This window comes from Trichoplusia ni, chromosome 5, assembly GCF_003590095.1.
Source record: "Trichoplusia ni isolate ovarian cell line Hi5 chromosome 5, tn1, whole genome shotgun sequence".
Classification (NCBI taxonomy): domain Eukaryota; kingdom Metazoa; phylum Arthropoda; class Insecta; order Lepidoptera; family Noctuidae; genus Trichoplusia; species Trichoplusia ni.
In genome coordinates, this window is record NC_039482.1 from 728,594 (window position 1) to 748,635 (window position 20,042).

General features: G+C 34.9%; 1 protein-coding gene across 1 annotated transcript; it reads right to left on the reverse strand.

Moving 5' to 3' along the window:
• Positions 1 to 11,297: 11,297 nt before the first annotated feature.
• On the reverse strand, positions 11,298 to 14,544 carry LOC113493946. The gene is made up of 2 exons (XM_026871994.1): positions 14,184 to 14,544; positions 11,298 to 12,487 (listed from the first exon to the last, which is right to left on the reverse strand). The coding sequence occupies exons 1-2, from the start codon at positions 14,344 to 14,346 to the stop codon at positions 12,021 to 12,023; spliced, it is 630 nt and encodes a 209-aa protein (XP_026727795.1). The 5' UTR covers positions 14,347 to 14,544; the 3' UTR covers positions 11,298 to 12,020.
• Positions 14,545 to 20,042: the final 5,498 nt, after the last annotated feature.

Below are 20,042 nucleotides of genomic sequence, written 5' to 3' on the forward strand. Positions count from 1 at the left end.
TGAGATAAATTACATATGCGCCGTCTTGGCAGACAGACCGACAGACGGATAACAAAATGATCTTACAAGAGTTCCTTTCTTCACTTTTGAAAAACGTACCCCTAAAAAGGAAACTTTAGTCACCCGATCTTTGTCTAATGCATCCTATATGTTTACCAAAAAGGTAGTCATTTAAGTACTGGCTAAGAAGCAACTGCTATCAAAAATAATGCATATAGAGTAATCTAAATCTAATTTATTTAGACATTTGAGGTCTCTTAGAAAAACGACAATAACATTTATCCTGTAAGATCGTATACAACTATATAACGTCAAATATGTTCACATATATCCCTACACATAGAACATAGACAAATAGAAGGAAGTGCCGTATTGAGAGTAACGCAGATCGAGTCACGATGGCAAGGAATTTAACACAGCATGCCAAGGCATGTCACGGCTTTGCAGCTTAGGTGTTTGTCTCTCTGTCTGGAATCATAGCTCCCGAACGGATTGAGCGATTTTAATTTAGTTTGTTTCGTATCAAAGATAATTATCCTCGTTTTCGATCGTCGTTATCGTCGAGTTTTCGAGTTATTTCAAAACTGTTAAGCATTAAGCACATATTTTCGCTTCATTTTCATAGCGATTATACTATGGGAGAAATAAAATCCTTTTCCATATACATTTCAGCCTCAGTTCAAGCTGGTTCATATCGGCCAAACCAGTTATAAAATAAAGTCCTCTTATTAAAAGTCGGTGTCAAATTTATACTGGTAATATTTTTGAGATTGATCGTCATCACCGGAGTGTCACTTCTTTCTACTTTTCTGTTCCATGTTTACACATCATACGTAGTCACAGTATGTACGTATATATCGGTCGTAACACCTACGCGGACATTGTTTTTCAACACCGCTAGGCTAAGTGGACTAAATAAACATGACGCACGTTACACGTTAAGCATTACCTAACTAGACTGGTTTCAATTTAAAACACTAACACTATTGTTTTAGATTTTTTATACTTGAAGCTGAGGTAATGCGGAAATGAAGATTCAAAAGTCTTAAGGTTGATTCTAAGGTATGAACGGACTTTCCGAGTGTCATTTGTTAAGCGATTTCAAAAAAGGAGGTTTTCTGTTCGATTGTTTGTATGTATGTATGTATGTTTGTCCGCGATTATCTCGCGTTTGGCTGAAGCGATTTGGATGCGGTTTTAAGAAAAGTATTTGTTACGTTCAAGATGAGGTTTTAGTGATTTAAACGACTCAAAAAAATAGGTTCTGAGTTTGATATGTGTGAAGGTTTTATAGTTAGTCTTATGACGTTGTCACGTACAACTATAGTCAGTAAGTCGACTTTACAGACAATCCATTTATAACCGACTTAGAAAAAGGAGGTAAGATTTGTATGTATGTATGTTTCTCCGGAATTATCTCACGTTTGGATGAAGCAATTTGGATGTGGTTTTTTCAGAAAAGTATGATTTACTTTCAGGGGAAGGTTTTAGTGCTTTAACCGACTCAAAAAAGGGAGGTTCTAAGTTTGACCTTTAAGAATGTATGTAGGTAGGTATGTGTTTATGAAGGTTTTTAGTTGTTTTTAAGCGACTTCAAAAAGTCATTAGGTCGTCAGTTCGATTGTTTGTATGTATGTAAGTTGGTCCGCGATTATTAGACAAAGAGTTATCAATACCTGCAATACATGTTAATTTATGTTATTCGATTATACTTATTATTAACAGAGATATCAAAATTAAAATCGATAAAAAAACTATCACCAGTTCACTAAGAATAAACTAATAGGTCACTTAATGAAAACTTAAAGTAAATTAAGAACCTGTCACTGAAAAGCATACAATTAAAATGAAAAATAAAACAAAAATTCTTATAAAAAAAAAACAGAAAGACTTTAAATTATTTTATAGGAAAAAATGAACCGCCTTCAAAAAAACAAACTGAAAAGAATAAATAATTTATAATAAGTGTATTATAATATACACCTCTATTTCAAACTTATAAGAACGCTCCTTTATTAGATACTAGCTATTGCCCGCGACCTCGTCCGTGTGTGTGATGATATAAAAAGGATTTTTTACAATCAGATTCATTTTATAGTCCACGCATTTTTTGCTCTATTATATAGTTTACTATTTGATTCTCTGGCGCCTATACAAACCGTCACGTGCCCGCTATTCTCGTTACAGCGGGAATCGCTAAATTGCACTATATGTCTAGAGCGCTGCGTTCCATATTGCATTGCTGATTTCCAGCAAAGTTCATGAAAAGGTAAATTTGAACTATTGTTTCACCAGGCCGCGTAGCTCAGAGGACAGAGCGACCGAACCTTGATTCGGCGGTCGCAGGTTCGAATCCTGTCGTGGCCACCCAGAAGCATAAAACCTTTTGTTACTTTTAATATTTTTTATAGAAGAGTAGTCTTAAGTTCGATCCTAAGGAACGAATGGTCTTTCCAAGTGTGACGTGTGTTCAAGGTATAGATGTCATAGCTTCGGTCTTAAGATGATGACACTTAAAGATGTTCGTCTCGAGCCTGTTCTTCCTCCAGGCTTATTATTTTGCTGTGTTCCGATATTCATATTTATTAATTTTTTAGAACTCATTTTTATCGCAAAACAACCACCTGGAACAGCTAGTGCACTATAATATCATCCAGTACATTGGGCTGTTGTATCTGAAGCTCAAATTGGTCAGGTGTTTAACGTAAATGCTTTTTATTTTGCAAATACTTAATTTATGATGAGGCTACGATTTTCCTGCTGAAAATAGATGTCAAATATTGTGATCTTCAATAAATCGTCTTCTTTTAATCATATGATTGATACATACCTGGTGTCAAAGATCAAACATTATCCAATCAAAATTATTTTTTTAATCAAAACAATTAATTAATCTTTTAGAAAACTAAAAATCATATTATAAATACAGATTTTTATAATAACTATCGTGAGACTGATTCATTATTAAATGATCTAACGGTTTACTCACGCGTATTTATCGGGGTAGCCCGACTAGTTCCGAGGCGGCGGGATCGCGAGTCGAACTCGCGATCCCGCCGCGTCTGCTCATGATTAAGGACTCCGGTTGGGTCCGAAACTAGTCGGGCTACCCCGATAAATACGCGTGAGTAAACCGTTACATCATTTAATAATAAATACAGATGTTGTTTAATACAGGCGGTCTCCATTCAATTCAAAGGCAAAGAATAATCTGATATTGAGTTTCAAGGCCATTCTAGTTCATTGTAGGCAGTAACTTAGGGGAATTTTACATTGTTAAACTTGTTCCTGTACCCTATTATTAAACATTTATCAGTAACTCGCTGGTCCAAAGTAAACGCGCTGGATAATAATATGGGGAAAGAAAGCATTTTTTACACAAATACTAGTTTTTACTTCAGATAAAAACTGCTTTCATTATGATCATTCAAATTCTATAGTCGTATTTTATTTCACTGACTCATTCACTTAATTACCAAAAATGTTTCGTAAATTGTCTATATTTAACTGTTTATATAAATGCTAATTTTTATGTTAATTTATGCGTTAGGTAATGGGTATTTGTAACTAAACGAGGATAACATATATCATAATCGAAAATCAATAAATCTTGTATGGAATTATCAAATTAAATATTTTGGCTGCTGCTATTTTTTTATAGAAAGCATCTTTATTCTCCTTGAAAAAGACAGTACGACAACTGAGAAAGACCCTTCGCAACCGCCACACTAGAGTCAGTAGTGTTATGTTTGAAAAGTGGCTTAAAATAAACTTTGAATAAAGGCCTTTTTTAGGGTTCCTTACCCAAAGGATAAAGGTGGAACCAAATTATCAAGGCAACGTCCGTAGCTAACCAGGTTATATCTCACATTTAGACTGTGATAGGTAAATAGTTAAAAAATCTGTTGTGGCTAAAACTTTAGGTGGTGGATAAGCATAGTTGTCGCGGTAATGAATTGAATGGTTGGTGTCAAATAAATTTGTGGGCACCCAATTCCACCCTCTAATCGAACCCAAGCGATTTGTTATCATTTAACCTATCTGTACGGCACCTCGGACTCGCATTCGACCTTGAAACTTTTGGTTTAATGCGTCTGCATTATTACAGTTTACGGCTAAGTCGTTCAGTATTGGGTAATCAAGAGCGAGATTCCTATCCAGCATCCTTAACTCCCTAAACATTAGAACCTTCACAGCCATGTTTGTTGAATTTCAATCAGTTCTTAAGTAAATAATCCCTTTAATTTAGATGTGTACAAATACCTTTTTAAGCTGACCTCTGTAAAACAGTTTAATCAGTGACCAAAAATATGTAAACAATAACCCAAGCAGGGTCTATAAAGTAAACATGGGCACGGGAAGGAATTAATGGGGTTTATTATGCCACAAGGTTTATCAGGATAATATAAAAACTTCAGATAGAAGAAGAGAGCAAGCAGAAAGAAGCAAAAAAAATGTTTTTTTCCTCAAAATTGCGCTACTTGAATCCATTAATCTACATCAAATAAACTCGAATATGACAACCCGCAACCTCAACTGCAAAATAGGATTGTAAGATATAATTTCCACGGCGATGACAGATGATGCCAGGAAAAATTCTTAATTCAAATGAATTAATTCAATGAGTATTTGATTAAGCTTTAATGAACAAGTACCAACATACAATGTTAGAAAGATTTGCCGTGTGACATACACTTAATAGACAATGGGTAGGTTATTTTAATGATGATGTAAACTACAATTAACCTATTATTTCCATAGCTGTGAGAATATGAACTGTAAACAGAGAAATATCTGTAACAGGTGGAATCTTTAGTCATAACAAGTGACCACCAGCTTCTAAACTCTGTTCCTGTACTAAACAATATGATGTTCTTCAAAAGATTTGTTTTGTTTTCAACAACTTACTAATGGCTACATACATAAGTAAATGGAAATATGTTAAAAACTAAATTTAAGAATGGTAAATTTGAAACACCTTTTGCACAATTGAAGAATATTATTTACTAGCTGTGGCCCGCGACTTCGTCCCCGTGTGTAAGATATAAGTAATGATTTATACCTGCCCTGCTTTTTTCACATTTTCCATTGTATGTCATATCCTAAAGCCTTCCTCGATGAAAGGTCTATTCAACACAAAAAGAATTTTTCAATTTGGACCAGTAGTTCCTGAGATTAGCGCGTTCAAACAAAAAAACAAACAAACTCTTCAGCTTTATATATTAGTATAGATAAACAATTAACATGTATCTATGATAGTTTCAAGTCTGTTTTTCCTTTTAACTGTTGTTCTCAAAATTCAGATCTACTTCTGCAGATAGTTACGTAATCAATTACTCTTTATTATTTTATAGGATAATTGTGAAAGCAAGACACCAAGCTGCTGTGGAGAGCACTATCTCGCTTGCACATCAACATTAGCTTAGTTTGAGAGGTGATAGGACCTTGTCGTTCTAACATAAATATTAGTAATAGATATCAATACAAGGAGCAATTAAAAAGGCTTATTTAGACTATGAGAGAAAAATCATACAAGTTGTAATACATTGCTGGGTGATACTGCAATAGCAACAGAAGTGACTGACCATTGACGTCAATGTACCGCAACCCGCATGTCTAAAACGGCTTTTAATATAAACTCATCCTTCTTCGTCCATTGTAGATGTAAGAGGATCTTAATGAACCTTATTTATGAGGTGGTTTGTTCTAGATAAGACAGGCTGTGGACTAAGCTAGGCTAATTCCAGATTTAAAGTGTATTTAAAGTTTTTTTTTTGTATCATTGTAGATTTTTTCTATTTAATCCATAATAAGGTTGTATTAAAGAAAAAACATTTGTCCTTTCTCGGGCTTTAGACTATCTATCACATGTACCAAATTTCGTTTGTTTTGTTTTCGTTTTGGCGTTTAAAACAAGACAGACTGACAGAGATAATTTCGCATTTATAATATTAGTATTGATACATCCAAATTTTTTTGTGATTATGTTAGGAATAAATAAACCTAAGACTTTAAATTAAGAAACAAGGAAAAAAGCTAAGCTTTGAGTTGAATTTAAGCTTTGGATTTATGTGTCACATTTTACTTAATAACACCTTATCGGGTCTAGGCTAATTAATACACTAAATGTCAAAACAATTAAATTTAATTAATAGTTATTTGTTGAATCGTTAGTGGCAAATAAAAGATAAGTAAGGTTAAGGAATAACAGGGAAACCTGTACAAATAAATATACATGTAATAATATTTTCGCGTTAAGTTAAAAAATAATCAACAAGATCACATCAACCTAAAATTCGAAGTTCTGAATAACCTAACAACCATAAAAAATAGACCCGAAGGGAGTAAACATTTTATTTACTACTGAAAGTAAAAACTTTCACCCTCTACAAATTGGCAAAAATTGCTATCAAACTCGTAAAACACTAAGCGGAAATCGCTCTATGAGTTCGGGAGCTACGATGCCACAGACTGGCAGACACGTCAAACTTATATAATATAACACCCCTCTTTTTGCGAAGTTTGAGAAGGCTTAGAATTAACTTTGAAAGTAGACACGTAAGCTAAAAAATACTGAGTTACATTAATTACCTAGACATTTATTACAAACCGTGATTTTTTTGTGATTTAACCTTGATTTCAAACAAGGCCATGTAAACAGTTTATTCCTTTTAAGGTCACGTAACCTTGAAATGTTAATGTATCTCGACGATCATTCCACAATTTATGCTCGCTTGTGAACAGAATAACAAATTGATTTGTTTTCCGTAAGGTCGGGGAGACATTATTAATTAAGATACATCGACAGATGTATAATTTTTTTTGTTTTGTTTCTTCCCTGTGTTTTCCTTTTTCTTTCAAGTTTTTTGGTCCATATCATACCATACAGCCTTTGTTTTATCGTGGCGGGGATTTTTTTTTGATAAATATCAAAGTCAAAAAAATTGCGGGAATGTTAACACTTATGATTCCGTACAAATATGATAAAGAAAGAAAGTTTCAAAAGGAAAAAGTCACCGTAGAACACTAACTGAGCTATAAGGGTTCATGAGATGCAGCCTGGTGACAGACGGAGAGACAACCATTCTTATCCTTTGACCACGTAAACCTATAAAGCACACAATTCTAATACATATGCAACAGACACCTCTTATCGTTACTCAACTATCAAGTCAACTTTTTATAAGTCTTTGTCCACACACAAACGAATGAAATTACCTTACAATAGTCTAACAAGTTCATTGTAATCAAATCAAACATAGGTACAAAAATATGTGTATCACCGGTGACTAAACATGCACTAACGTCCGTACTAACAGCTTCATAGGACTGTTGCTATTATAAAAACGCGATAACGCTGTAGAAAACGTCGCGCCATCTTGCTCCCACAACGATTACAGTTAAAGTCGTCGGCCATATTTATCATTTGCCAAGGTACGACTCAAACGCATACCAAGACCAAGCAAAGGAGCGTGTGACTCAAAGTCTCAAACAATGATTACATCATCAACTTTTCGAACAAGCAAACACGTACAAGGAAAATATTTCGTTGATTATAGAATACGGGGAACTACTGAGCATTCATAAATTAAATAGAACATTTTGTGTTATTGTAGTGAAACATATTAAACGGGGCTAATTAAACTAATTAACTGATTAGAAGATTGGTCTAGTGGTCAGTGGCCCTGACTGCTGTACGTGTCGTACGTGTGTCGGTCGTGGGTTCGATTCCTGCCCAGGACAAGTTTGTGTGAAGAGCACGATGTTATTGATAACAGATTCTGTTCTGTAATTTGTATATATTTAGAAATATATAATGATGTTCATCAGATTTCCTTAGTTTGAGACCAAATGGCTTTTTGCCAAAGTTGAATATATTTTAGTATAATAATTATGTATATTACATTATATTATAAAAAAAAATACGTTAAACATTGGTCTGTCGTTTCATAATAATAGTTGGTCGTTAGATAAGAAGTTATGAAGTATGTTTTGAGGGAGTTTGTTGATTAAATGAGACATCATATTATTGTTGCTAATCAAATTAATTGACAAACAACATATTTTACATTGTTGCTAACTTACAACTTCACTGTATTTCTTTTATTTAAGCTTTAGTTTTTTTTTAATGGTTATCACAATTGTTCATTGTTTACTGTGATTCTACAAACTTTTTAGTTTCTAAAGGGGAAATTCTGTTTAAAGTTATTACGAGTCTCATATCTTTTATTACGTAAGGTTAACATAATATTAGAAACCTTAATTTCTAAAGGTTCAAAGCACAAACTTAGAATAAAGAACGGGGAGCAGAAAATAGAAGTCAATAAAAGAAATTCCTGCGGCTTCTGGTGTCGTATGCTTTGATTACGTAAGATCGCTTTTTAACAAATTAAACAACTGGCACTCTGCCGGTTCATAAAAAAATGAAGACATTAGAAATAGGAAGAAAGTCTTGCAGCCAACTAAACTATATTGTCTACTACGACGTAGAGATGACTGCACGAATAGCAGTAACGCGTCGCAGGTTTGATCCCCGCGTAGGACACGTTTGTGTGATTCACGAATGCTTGTCCTAACTCTATGATGTTTTATAAAACCCCGCGAGAGAATAATTAAATTCCTTAGGGAGCTTTCTCGTTTTCTTCTTGGTAAAAAAAAAGTATGAAATATGAAAATAAAAGATTCGTTTTATTTGGAAGTTTGTTTTGTTGGCAATAAACACTAGCTCTTACAGTCGAGAGCAATTATAAAGAACCCAAACAAAGTCTTCACCCCATTTCCATAGCTATTTTCAGTTAAAAACGCGAAACCTCTAAAACGCTTAAACTCGTAATTTCGTAACAAAATATAATTATTTATTTATACACTTTTCTTGCAAGTTTTTTAATTGTTCTTAAAATAACAGTTGAATAATAGTCCTGTAAGGCTACGCACAAAGTGAGGAAAAAGAAATTACGTAACAGTTTCCTTTTTTCATAATTATCGTCATAAGAACTGGTAAAACGTGTTAAAAACTAAATTTCTAGCTTTTTTCTAAGTTAGAGTGTATCCATTTGAGCTAGAAGGAATCAAACCAATAGCATTACTAGCGCCATCTAGTTTAAACCAGGTAAATCTTTAACGTACCTGAAAGGCTTGCGTAAACAACACGGGACTTGATACATATTTCCGTTGTGGAAATCATGTGTATTGTCAGTATTTAAGTGATACCTACGTTACCTTTAAACATCCCTTTGCCTCTTTGTTCAAAACCTTTAAGATCATGGCATTAGGATAAAATCAAAGAAAAACGAAAATAAAGGTGGTTAAAGTAAAACTCAATATATTATAGTCTAACTGGTTCAGAAACAAGGTTTATTTCATTTATATACAACGTATAATTTACATAAATAGTTCAATGCTCAATCTCAAGATTCAATTTAACTTAAATCATTAAGAAAAAATATGGCCGAAGTCCCAATTCCGCTATTTACAATGACCGAGGAATGAATGTCAATTGGTTTAAAATTCCGCCACAATAATTGTATTGGAAAAAAATACTTAGAAGAATAAGAATAATGTCAAATCTAATCCAAATGCCATTCAATAATCGGTCATTGTATTCAACTCCGTATCTCTTCAAATCGATCTCAAGACACGATTTAAATTTCACTGTGTACTATTTTCAATTTCTTCCGCTTTGATATGCATAGTATGTAAATCATAAATCTGATTATATACCTATTTTGCAATTAGACACAGTTGCTTGACCTTTGACTCCTTCAGCCTTTTGTTCTTATGTTTCTTTTATACCTCCAGAAATAGCAAACATTATACAGTTAATGAAAAGTCACGTTGCGTCATTCCTTGCCACAGTTTATACCCATTGTCAAAAAAGTTGTTTATATTTTCTCTTCGTGGAAAACTTACGAAACTGCTTTTCTTGGTGTTTCCTCAAAGGTTTAACAGCCTCTTAGGTAATTCATTAAAACAAACTGTGAACCCACCGATGACCTGTGGATTCAGTTACTAATAAAATTACACTTTACATTACTTTATAAAGTTTTCGAGATTTTTTTTGCCATTGGTTAGGCTTCATAGTACTACAAAGGAGGTAACATTATAAAGAAAAACTTTTACATAATAAATGTAACATAAAAACTTGCTTCAAGAATATTATTTACAGTCCATAGTTGAATGTTCATTTTCTAGCTTAATCTCTCCCTATTAGATTCGTTCGTCCGTTTGTCGAGAAGACCATAGAACAAACTCAGTCATTTGATAGGAGTATTGTAGAAAAGCTTTAAAATAATAAGTTACAAATCTGATGTTCCACCTGATTGACATTAAGCTATTAACCCTCGAATATCCTCCTTCTTCATAAGGTAGATAGTTCATCTCGCTTGGTTGTATCGATATCTTCAAGAGAATCGATTCCTGTCCATAATATTAGTTCCTTGCGTTACAAGTGACGACTTAGTACGATATTTATAAAGTAGATACAGTTTTTATTCTAAAGAACTCTGCACACCTTGCATTGCCAACCTGGTATTGCGTTTCCTTCATTTTGACAGTGTCTACTTCAAAGGGATTATTTAGGTAAACTATATTTTAAGATCCCTCAGTTAAACATGTTATTGGTAATTGTTGCGATTTCAATATGGGGATAAGTTTATACAGGTTGTAACTAACACTTTAAATAAATATTATGTCGGTTAATTGGTTAATTTAAGATTAGGTTAGGTTAAGTTAAGAGGCACTTAAGCCTCAATGGGCTATGTTCGGTGTTGCCTTTAATAAAATAATAATAAGATTTGAAGAAACTAAATAAAATAAAACTTATTTATTGATAAGTGTTAAAAATAGGGAAAAAGAAATAAAAAGACGAATGTGTTCACTACTGCTGGAATGTATATTTAGACGAAGAAACATCAAGAGCCCTTAAGGAGTCCTCCAAGAATTGTTTTTTTTTTTTATCAAAATTTTCTCACCCTTTTCCCATGTTTACATAAACCCTGTTTTAATCACGTCTGTAAATTATACGATTATGGTAAATTTCCAAACCGTATCTAATATTTCACAGGTCGCCTAATATTATAATCATATTATAATAGGATCTTAATACTAAGTATATCACTTTGATATAAAATTAATTTCTTATACATATTGTATACCTATATCAGAAATGATTCAAAAATATAAAGAATATAAATGAAGATGAAAGTTTAACTTCATCTTGCAAAATATAGTTATCAAAGCGCAAAACAATATGAATATAATATGTAAATTTATAAACAATAGAACTATGTTTTCAGTTAATAACAAAATAAACTCTTTTTCTAAAAGAAATTCGTATATAAATATATAATAAGTAGTTACGCGAAACCGATTTTTGTGCTTACGCAAATAATTGAGTAGGTAAGTTTTGAATTAGGTAGGTATCTATTATGCATGGAAATTAACACTTTCCTGGGCCTTTCTCTTCCTTTCCGATTCGAGCCATTTCGATAAAAAAAAATTGCCAATTGCTGACTATATTCAAGATTACGCTTTACACATAGACCACATAATTAGATTTTCACAGGATTGTAAACTACACATCAATTATACGTTTAAAATGCTAAAGTTGTGAAATAGAAGGTATCTACGTTTTGTTTCATACTTTAATGATATTAGATACTGAGTTTGTCAATACTGTTATACGCATACAAACTTCCCAGTATAATTTTGTTTTTAACATTAATTTTGACCTTCGTTATTTTTTAAACATTTAGAAAATATATGAATTGAGCGTTATATAATATGCAACGCTAATACTTCAGTTTTTTTTTGGTATCAACTATCGGTGGTTTCACCGAACACACATAGAGTAATAAGAATATAAGAATAGTATTAATATTAAAAGTGGACATGACTAATATAACGCTGTTGTCTAATACAACGAATGCGTTTTAGTTTTAGACTTCGTTGGACAGATACGGTAATATGGTGCGTCCAACTTGGCGATTACGCCGTCCACTGCGTCATGTGCATCAGACAGCTTACTCATCCTCGGAGTCGCTGCTGATGCACATGATGTCGTCATTGCCCTTCATGGGGCACCCTCCGGAGGTGGACGGAGTCTCCTCGTCGATCTTGCCCTGGTAGTTCAGACTCATGTCCTTCACCTGGTCGTACAGGCACGACACGTCATGCTCGGGCCACCCCATGCAGTACTCGTTACAATCGCGCCTATCCCGGTTGCGCAGCCAGAGATCAACCATTTCAAGTGAGGCTTGATTCTTGACATCGAAGATTTTGTCGAAGCGCTTGTGGACATGCGAAGCTATGTCTGCATCAGTGAAGTCATCCAGCAATGGGATCAAGAAGTTGAGATTGCCGTCCAGATATTTCCTGGTCTGAGGGTGGCTCTCCAGCGTGCAGCGGGGCACGCGATGATCACGCATCAGTTGGTGGACCTTGAGGTAGCTCCAGCGAATGATCGACCAACGCAGCTTGCAGAGGCTCTCTGAAAGTTAAGATAAACCATTGTTACTCGAGTTTTGTACATGAGACAAATACTAGACAAGAGTGATATTAAGCTTGTAATTAGATATCTATACAAAAGATAATGTAAATAATAGCCATAATTTGCTATAAGGTTGTCAACAAAGTTCTAAAATAGACTACTCATACGACATCCCTTTATTCAGAATAATTTAGGGGACGATGATATTAGACGATTGCCAACTGAGATAATAAGATAAAATAAAGGCACAACAAATTTGTTTTGCCTCACAGATTGATTGATATTAATAATACCTAAGCCTACCTCCAAGGATTACATGTCAAAGGAATATTAATCCTTATTAGTTTGGTAAGTTAAGGACCTTTGATACCCTGGTGGCTAATAAGTACGCTTTTACCTACTTCTTCGAATTGCTATGGGATCTCGAGACAGTCATGTAAAACTTTTGATTTAACCATACAGTGTTTGACTAAGACTTGACTTGCAAAATATTACCTTACAAGAGTCAGATAAGTAGGTATATTGTGAGAGTAGACATAATATATGAAAGGATGAAAGGAGAAATTAATGAGAAAGGTTTCTGTACATAGGTATAAACAGGGCACGTGGGCGTTTCTCGGTAATAAACAAAAATAGTCGACGAGAATCAATAGTTTCGTCTCTATTCTGTCCGAGACAACAAAGCAAGAAATAAATGTTGCTCTTAATTTATGATCAGGCACTTGACGATGAGATGAGGGCTGGAATGATACTTGTACAAAAAGGCATTCGCTTTCGCTTTCGAGTCAACCTGGGCGCCTAGTATTGAAAGTGTGTCATTGTATGCGTTCAATATTTTATTCAGTTGCATTGAGGTAACCGGGGGCTGGAAACTGCCCTCCCCCAACCTCTTCGCCCTCTGACCGCGCACCCATTTATCTCTACAGAAACATGCGCGGAACGATCTAGAATCGCATAGATCAAAACAATGTAAATAATGTATCAAGGATTAATCTGAACCAGTAGATACTGGTAATGTACCAGCCTGTCAAAGCCAGCCTCAAACTGCTTGAAGTTTATTGGAATCTTTATTTTGAAGGGGTATTATTTGGCGCGACGCAATATGGAAATTGCATCGAATTTGCATATGGCGGCAAGGCGCTTGTAAATATATCTGAATCTTTTGCCTGTTTCATGAGATTTAATGTTTTGCTCATTGTTTACAAAATTCATTGCAGGGATTGCATTAAACATTCAGCAGCCTTACTCGTTTGTAAAATTGACCTCATTCTGCACCTTTTTTATAGTTGGTTTGGTACTATTTTTAGGCATCTAATTGACATGTTATTTTTTTGTATTAGGCAGAGCCAGCCCATTAGCTAAGCTTTTGCAATCGCCAGGACAATAACTTAGTGACTAAAGCACTTAAAAATAACGGTTTTTTTCCTAAACAAACAAACTGCGCCGTTTGAATGCTAAACAAACATAGGTATATGATGCATGTCAGTAGATATTTTGATTCTGAGAAACTGATTTTCCATTCTACCGCCAAATAACTAGATAAGATTACTTAACACCAACGTTCCTCAAACCTGAAATCGCGCGCGCGCATAATCTTTACAAACAATAGCGATCGATACAGCCAATAACAAAACGATAGAACAGAATTGAAATGAACAATTGCTATTGGTATTAAAATAATAGAGGGGTAACTTACGCGGCAGAGCAGTCTCCAACGACACGAAGCTCCAAGCCTCATTCAGGTCAGCCTCGCAGGGCGGCTCGTACGTCCTCGTATATATTATCGGCAGCTGTTCCACCGACTTGATCAGCAATATTTGATTCGGCATCCAATATGCGTGTCTGTGCTTGGAACACATCCTGTATTTTCTATGAGACACCTTGCCTGCTAAGGAAGTCACCTTGATTGATTTTAAGTACGCGCAAAGAGAATGTGTCTCCTGTATAAGGGACTCGGGCTGTATGAAAATACAAAGCGGCGCGGTTAGCAAGGGGACGTGCGCGGCGCAGGTGTTACCCAGTCGCTCCCACCCACTGCGTATAATGGTAAAATTAAACGTTTGTTAATCAAAACAGGGTACTTAGTTAACTCATATTTCTGAGTACCTACATTTATTTGAGAAACTTCACAGGTTATTTATTTGTGTTGCCGCTGTCACAATAAATAAGAAAATGGTAAAAACTTAAAGATATTTATTTTTGCCAAATTTATTGAATTTTACGAAACCCTTAGTGTTTTTCGGTATGAATAATTACTTTTAGCTACGAATAGTTAAGAAAATTAATACACCATATACACGTCTAATATTATTGCGGTCTTATCATATAGTAGTACCTACGTATGAGAATGTCGGAGATTTAAAACAAAATAAACACAAAACTGTTGTGTTGAGAAATTGTTTATCGAAGCTGATCTATGTAGCATTGATTGTTATGGCTGTCAGTTCTCCTAGCCAAGTGCAATTCGAAATTCTTTAACACATTTTACATTTCACACCGTTCAAATAGTCTTACGATACTGCGATGAAGTTATACCATGAATAGAAATTCGACTTATCCTTAGAATATATTCGATTTTTTCTATTAATGGATACTATGTTTCATACGTAAAGCTAGTTCTTAACTTGCACAAATAACTAGCTGAAAGAAAAAAAACACATTATTAAAACAACGAAAAACTGTGCTTCCAGAAAAAATCTCCCCATTCACTCAATTCGGGGAAATCTGGGAGCTTAAACATTTACGCTGGCAACATTAACCACCCTTGTCAGTGAGTGAATATAAAGGAAATGTATGTCGATGTAGTTGTTAATTTCACGCCCATGTAGTGTATGTAAGTAACAACTACAGGAGCGGGAAGGGGTCTGTACTGACCCTCATCCCTGTCTGCGTGAATCTGCAACGTTTTATTACGCAGATGTTTTTCATTGTCATCTTAAAATCGCACTGACGTATTTAAATTAAAGCAACACACTGTAACAAGCACTTATTGGAATACTTCCTATTATTGAAGATACTGATCAATACCAATTTGCATAGATGTTTATTTCCACAATATTGAGTCTGTTATCAGGTTAAAGAGATCTCTTTCAGATGTATTCATATCTGGAATATTCAAGGGACGTATGTAAATGCATTTGCAACAAAGTCGGATACCTAACCTACACGTGTAAACACAATGTAAAGGAAATCAGACACGAGGACCTTTCTGTGACACTGTAATATCTTATTATTCATAACTTGTTTACAAAATGAACTGAAATGTTGACGACGGTTTCAGGATTATCCAACATCATCTGAAACTGTTACAAGTCCTATTTTGTTTATTTAAATATTATTGACAGTTTCAAGATGTAATGACATACTTATCCATGGAGTTATTACACAAAGCTTCTTAAAGCTATATCGTACTGCGCATTTGAATTTAATCTTAATCGAAAAAAGACCATCCTAATGTGTAGGTACCTACTCAATCAAATAAATTTAACTCTAGCGTATATACTGTGTCAATTGTAGATTTTCTCAAGGATATTAAAATGCAAAGAAGAAATTGAAGAAATAAAACATAAACAGTTATTTCAATTTCAAAATTTTAAGTCTGAAACTGACCTTGCAAGACAATTAACCTACGTACACAGTTAAAACAGATGTGTATATGAAACAGCAACATTCAAACAGACTCATTATTACAGCGCGGCCCGGGGGTCGCTTTATTGATTGATTTGCTATTCTGAGATGCAAAGCTAGGTTGCATAGGTAGCTGACAAGGCTGCAGAGATGAGAGAGATGGGGAGATAGGGTTCCACGTGTCTACCTTATTGGGAACTTCCTATGTCTGCTGTGATTTATACTCCCAGTTATACATCAATGCTAGCGGAAATTTACCAGACGTCTACGGCTCGGTCTCGCTACCTCCCTCGTCTTATTATGATTTGAAGAACGGTAATGTCCCAATATATTGGGTTCCGTATTTGATTCTGGAATGTCGTCTTCAGTTAAAATAGTAGTAGTTTTATATCATTAGGCTTTAGATAATATACGTATGGGGTGAGTTGTAATGACAAATTAACCTTTACTTGAAATGTTTCACTTTAAAGATGCTTTTTTAAAAACTACGAAGTTGAAGTTCAATTCCTTCTAATCAGAAGGTCATAGAAAATCTCATAATTCTATAATAGAGATTTAGATAAGGATTCAGCTTCTTCAAAAACGCTAGATCATGTATCGTGTTCGTTTTTTTGTAAAACACCAGCACCATTGTGTTTGTAAAAAATGTATTTAAATCACACTGCTAATTTTTTCTTTATTATTTTTATTTTTAGTAGACGACTTCCGCATTAAGGAATTTAATGTTTTTGTCGCGGGGAGTTTCGTTCAGAAACATTCAAGTCATATGCACAAAGACACCCAAACTCAGGACAAGCATTCGTGTATGCTTCACAAATGCTTGTGCTACGCGGGATCGAACCCGCAACACAACGCCTACATCAACCTTGTTATCCAAAAGTCCTTTCTCCTTATTTAGTGACAAAGGGCACTTGATCTCCAAAAACCATCGAGGTAGAATAACACAGATAAAAAAAATAAAAACCGACTTCAAGACTAAACTAACAATATATACAATTGAACTAAAAAGTATAAAATAATATTTTAATTACAAGCCAAAGAACACTAAAGGAAAATCAAAGAAATTATTGATACTTATGCATTTTATTTACATTTTAAAATCAGTAATTTTTGGAGTCAATCGGAGTCAACAATGCTTAGATATGCTATAGCAACAATTGCGGTTAATCTGCTGTTATTTATTGAAGAGTTCCCCCGATTTCTACAAGATCCCATCATCAGATATTGAAATGATAATGGGACCACACGGGAACCACAAGCTTTCAAATAAAAAAAGAATCATGAAAATCGGTTCACCCAATCGCAAGTTACGAGGTAACAAACATAAAAAAAAAAATACAGTCGAATTGAGGACCTCCTAGTTTTTTTGAAGTCGGCCAAAAATGGTCTAAGTTTTGTTCAGTTTCATTTGCGTGGCGTAAATACATGAAATTCTTGACGCATGAATCAACTGGTTAGATCGCCCCTTAATGAAATAGGTAAGTAGCTGGTGCACAAGACTTCCAACTTTTTAGTATGACGAAACTAATTACTATAAAGTTAAAGTTTTTTTAAAGATAAGGTTTTTAACTCGACCCATTGAAAATATATTTTTGGTCATGTCTGACTCTCTGAACATAGTCAGCTCATAGAAGTGCGACCATGATACTTGATACTACATGAGTACTTAATGATTAGTAAGTATAGAAATGAAGGGTGGGTGATACCGGGACCTGTCTATGTAAAATTGACGTTCAAAAAAAGCTACTATAGGCTAACTTGTATAAATGGATATTGATTTTGAAAAATGTTCAATTCTTTACAAAAATCAAATCTTACGGTTTGCTGAGAGCTAATATCCTATATACCCGCGGCTGGCTCCAAAAGCCAGCATTCTAGGATTAAAGCTCACCGATTGAATTATAAACTTAATACTACTTTCTAAAATCAAAACAGCTCACATAGGGCTTACGACTGCGAAAATTATATGGAATCGGGCTGGTCACATCTGCTGGATGCCGAATGAGTTTTGAAGAAGTTCAGAAGCGAGGACAAAGTTTATGAAAAGAAAAAAAAATCATTTTCTCCTACGTCGTAGTAAGAACATCCTCTTCAAGTTCATGTGAACTTTAAAGCAGCTACTTATATTGACAAATGTATATTTTTCCATTCGCAGGCTTTAAAATATCGTATCAATCGTCAATTAAATTGGTTCATTTATTTTATACCATTGGTACCGATAGTCAGGATTTAGCAGATATTATCTAAAATCGGCATGTAAAGAACAAGAATTGCATACTGAAACGTAGTTTATTTTTTACAGTCGAATACTTTTTCAAAACCTTTTCTACTTGCTCTGTAAAAGGTTGCTCTGTCTTTATTTATTTTAAAGTCATTAAATCCTTGTGTTGCGGAGATTTCATTAATCAAGACACCTAGACTTAGAGGGTCACACAAATGCTTGTCCTACTCGGGGATTGAACCCGCGACACGGCCAGTGGGTTTGACATAGTGTCACTTTGGCACTTTCATAGAAACGTGGATTATTAAATGTACTTTGAAAGTAAGAAGAAAAATATGGCTTTATAACGTGTCGAATAAGGCGTATACACTAAATTAATTAATCTTAAAGAAACTACACGACTTACAAATTTTCATGTCTCTTGAAATAATACATCCAGAATCATCACAATTACTGGTGGATCTCACAAACGCTTGTCCTGCGCGAGGATCGAACCCGAGATACGACGTACATGGCGTAGTGATTATACCACTCGGCTATCCATGCAGGAACAGGCTACTAAAGGCAAGAAGTTAGCTTTTAATTGAGCTTTTACTGGCTGGTAACGCATGTTCAGATTTGGTCTTTGTAATGGAATACACGACCTTCGGCGTCTTAGGTTTACGAAGTTGGGTCGTGTGTTCCTGATGAAAAAAGGCGATCTTTGGAACGGCCGGTGCTGTGGTGTCCCCACCTGACAAAGTTATACTTTTGCAGTTATGAAAGAGACGTCGCTCAAAATCGTGTAGTTCTTCTTGCTTCAACAACTGCAACAGTCTTACGCTGTCTGCAAAAAGCAGCCAATACATATGAATACGCCAATTTTTTTTATACAAGCATGTATAGGCAAATGTATATTTCTGCCGTCCGTCTCGATGCATGAGTTGCGGCTGCCATTTTGGGTTATACAAGCTCGTATAAGAATATCGGTTTTTGGTTATAAAACAATTGCACTGACATCAGAGGGCTGGGAATGCAAGAAGATCTTTGAAATAGGAATAAGCCTTGACCGGCCATTCTCAGACATTCAAATTATGTATAAGTAGAAAAAAATACTTATAAATTATTTCACATCTTCGTAAACGCTGGGCGGAAGGATCTCGACAGGTCTTCGACTGGCTATGCAAATTCGCTGGCTGTCACATTCCAGCAGGGTACCAAGAGGATTGGCAGCCTAGAGGTATAGAAGGCACCTAGTTGGTACTGCAAGAGCGCACAAATCCAGACCAAGGGGTATCGTGTTGCTCAGGTAACTGGGTTGAGGAGGTCAGATAGGCAGTCGCTCCTTGTGAAACGCTGTTACTTAGTTGAATTCGGTTAGACTGGAAGCCGACCCCAACGTAGTTGGGAAAAGGCTAGGCCGATGATGATCTTATCGAGTTGGCAATCAACTTCCTTCCTTCCATCAGTTCGAGTTCGAGTTTTCAATCGAATTGAAATAGTACTTTGTAATCCGACACCGTACAGTTGCACGGATTGGAACTTTTATTTCGCTAACTATATTTCAATTAATCTAATGTATAAAATTCTCGGGAACGTAATTGATCTCCTCCGAAACTGAGTGTGCATATTGCTACCCAATATGCACACTCAGCATCGACAACATATTTTATTGACAACATCATTTGTATGCAAAACATCGTTTGCTCTGTCAATGCTCAACCTCTG